Source organism: Zingiber officinale, chromosome 2B (genome assembly GCF_018446385.1).
Source record: "Zingiber officinale cultivar Zhangliang chromosome 2B, Zo_v1.1, whole genome shotgun sequence".
NCBI classification, from domain to species: Eukaryota; Viridiplantae; Streptophyta; class Magnoliopsida; order Zingiberales; family Zingiberaceae; genus Zingiber; species Zingiber officinale.
Genome location: NC_055989.1, coordinates 26,449,806 through 26,453,178, shown reverse-complemented (window position 1 = coordinate 26,453,178; position 3,373 = coordinate 26,449,806). Strand labels below are relative to the sequence as shown.

Below are 3,373 nucleotides of genomic sequence, written 5' to 3'. Positions count from 1 at the left end.
AATTATGGAGACTAGACATAGAATTTGGTGGACACCTTGTGCGGCGCATTGCATTGATCTAATGTTGGAGGATATTGCAAAGTTGAAGATTTTTTCTGACACAATTGAGCATGCTAAGATGGTTGTGAAGTTCCTTTATGGTCATGGGACTATACTTTCTTTGATGAGAAAGTATACAAACGGTAAAGAAATTCTCCGTCCATTACTCGCTTTGCTACTTCATTTCTCACTCTTCAGAGTATGTATAAGGTTAAAAGGCCACTTGAACAAATGTTTGCTTCCGAAGATTGGGTTAGTTCACCACTATCTCAAACAACTCAGGGGAAGGTTGTGAAGAAAATTGTTATTAACGATCCCAACTTTTGGCCACATGTTGCATTTTGTGTTAAGAGTGTTGTTCCTCTTGTAAGTGTGTTAAGGGAAGTTGATTCGGAGGAGAGATCGGCCATGGGATATATTTATGAACTTATGGATAAGGCAAAAGAGACAATAAAATTTAATTGTGGGGGAGTTGACAGAAAATACAAACCCATTTGGAAAAAAATTGATTCACGATGGACTCCACAACTTCATCATCCTCTACACGCGGCCGGGTACTATTTGAATCCGCAATTGCGTTATGAAGAAAGATTTTCTTATTGTGATGAAGTTAGAGATGGATTGTATACTTGCATGGATAGGATGTTGTCTTCTGATGATCGTCTTAAAGCAGACATCCAATTGGACTTATATAATAAAGCTGAAGGAGAATTTGGAACTCCAATAGCAAAACGAACAAGAATGTTGCGAACTCCGGGTAAAATTTTCTTCTTGTAACTGTTCTTGTAAAATTATACTAGCATTCATATTTTAAAATTATATACATTCTTGTAATTTTTTTTAATGTTATTACTTATTAGTCTCGTGGTGGGAACGTTTTGGAAGTAAGACACCCGAGCTTACTACATTTGCAATTCGAGTGCTTGGTCTCACTTGTAGTGCTTCGGGATGTGAAAGAAATTGGAGCACTTTTGAATCGGTGAGTATTCTAAGTTTCTAACTCTACTTGAATTTTAATTGTTTTATAATTTTCATATCATTGTTTATTTTTATATATATATGTTTTCTTTTTTGTAATATTAGATTCATACAAAAAAGAGAAATAGGCTTGAACATGCAAAGTTGAATGCGTTGGTGTTTGTGAAATATAACTTCAAGCTTAGGGAGAGAAGTATTAGGAGGAGAGACAAGATTGATCCCATTGTAGTTGATGAAATTAATTCAGATGATGAATGGATAACTGAGAAAGAAGGTCCAGTTCTCCCCGTAACTACTAAATGGCTTGAAGATGATGAATTATTTGAAAGTGATCCTATTGTGAGTGTGTCATCTGCTACTTTTGAAAGTCTTTTCGACTCAGATAAGCGAGTCGAAGATGTTGAGGATATAGTTGAAGTTCCTCCTACGAATTCAAAAAAAAGAGTTGCTGAAAATTCAAGTAAGCACTAAGCATATGCAAATTATTTATTTATATCTACTTCATCTATAATTGATTCTTAAATGTTGTATCTCTTATATAATAGGTGGAAGCAAAGACAAACAAGCAAGGTTGAGTCTTGTTGATGTGGAAGATAATCATCTTGATGCTGAAAATTATGGAGTAATTCCAACTTTTGATAGTGGAAATTTTCCAACCATAGACACTATTGATGATGATAGTGATATAGAGTTGGATGATACTGATTATTTTTAAGTTATGTTGTTTTAATTATAAGACTTTTTAAATTGTTGGTATGGGATATTTTGACATGTAATGAATTATTATGATTAATTTTAGGTTATGTTATTTTTATTTTACTTATATAAGTATATTTTATTTTTAAACATTGACGTGCACGAAAAGCTTGCGCTATACGCTACGCTATTTACGCTACGCAATGACAAGACAAAAACGCTATGAACCAACGCTACGCGATTTAAAACACTGGTATCAATAGAAGGAAAACATACATGGCTTATAGAATAAAGTGGTGGAAATTAAATGATGAGAAAAAAATATATTTAAGGAGAGGCTAAGAGTACAAGTACTAGGAGAAATACATAGTAACTCAAATACAATATGGGATAAGATGATATTAAAGTTGAAAATGATGGTCAAGAGTGTATTCGGTGAATCAAAAGGACGTGTACCACTAAGAAAATTTTTGATGGTCGAATGAGAAAGTGAAAGAAAAACGAACAACCTATAAGTTGTTATACACTTGTAAGAATGAAGAAAACATTAAAAAGTATGCAGTAGCTTAGAAAGAGATCAACAAAGTGGTATGAATGAAGAAAACTTTAAAAAGTATGCAGTAGCTAAGAAAGAGGTCAACAAAGTGGTGAATGAAGCAAAAAATGAAACTTTTAAATGTTTGTATCGACAACTGGATACAAAGAAGAGGAAAGAGATATCTATAAAATAACTAAATAAAGAGATCTTATCCAAATAAGATGCATTAAATATGAATGCAATAGGGTATTAGTGAATGGCGATGAAATAAAAGTGAAACATCCTAGAACCCCTTTTTCATACCTTTCACCAAACATGTAGTACCCACATTTAAGTGATTCGAATTAAACAACCCAACTCCAAAGATTATGCATTACAAATTGGTACAACATGATATCAAAAATAAATTTATGTTTGAACATCATAATAGTAAATAATTCTTCACGAGAGCAGAAAGTGTAACCAACTAGTGAAAGGAACATAAATCGATTATCAATCATATAACTTGACACTAGCATTAGGACCCAACATCCTAACACATGTAGAAACTTAGATAAATAAAAGAGGCCCTCGGGTGTGCACTGCCAAGTATAAGAAAGCTCATCCGTCAAGTCCTTCTGTCTCCTCATTACTTACACTATATGGATCTAGTGAGTCTAAAGACACAGTAAGTTCAACCATTTATAGAAATAACATCTGTACGCATTTAAGAGAAATATTCTTTTATTTTATTTTATAATTTACCATTTAAGAAACTAGGAAATAATAACATTAGTTTCATGAATTTTCTCCTCATAAATTACAAGAATTCAGTTCATCAGATGTAGTTACTTTATACTTCAATCTCTAATCGTTTGACCAAACTTTTAGTACTAGGTCGGTAAGGTTTACCGAACCCTTCTTAAGCCGGAATCCCAAATCCCTCTGCTTCAGTAAAGTTCACCGGACCCTTCTTAAGCCGGATTCCCAAACATCTTTTGTTTTAGTAAGGTTCACCGGACCCTTCTTAAGCCGGATTTTCAAATTTCTTTTGTTTTTGTAAGATTCATCGGACCCTTTTTAAGCCATATTTCTCTACCCGTCACAATGCCACATGCAAATCATATTATTAAAAACAAAACA

At 33.2% G+C, this 3,373-nt stretch overlaps 1 protein-coding gene across 1 annotated transcript; it reads left to right on the top strand.

Moving 5' to 3' along the window:
* Positions 1-210: 210 nt before the first annotated feature.
* On the top strand, positions 211-1,831 carry LOC122045515. The gene is made up of 4 exons (XM_042605760.1): positions 211-796; positions 900-1,018; positions 1,123-1,477; positions 1,563-1,831. The coding sequence occupies exons 1-4, from the start codon at positions 241-243 to the stop codon at positions 1,730-1,732; spliced, it is 1,200 nt and encodes a 399-aa protein (XP_042461694.1). The 5' UTR covers positions 211-240; the 3' UTR covers positions 1,733-1,831.
* Positions 1,832-3,373: the final 1,542 nt, after the last annotated feature.

Excerpts from the sequence above, each read along its gene's own strand:
- LOC122045515 (XM_042605760.1), top strand. The coding sequence starts at position 241 with ATGTATAAGGTTAAAAGGCCACTTGAACAAATGTTTGCTTCCGAAGAT. Across the intron at positions 1,019-1,122 it reads ATTGGAGCACTTTTGAATCG|ATTCATACAAAAAAGAGAAA; the intron begins GTGAGTATTCTA and ends TTGTAATATTAG. Across the intron at positions 1,478-1,562 it reads AAGAGTTGCTGAAAATTCAA|GTGGAAGCAAAGACAAACAA; the intron begins GTAAGCACTAAG and ends CTTATATAATAG.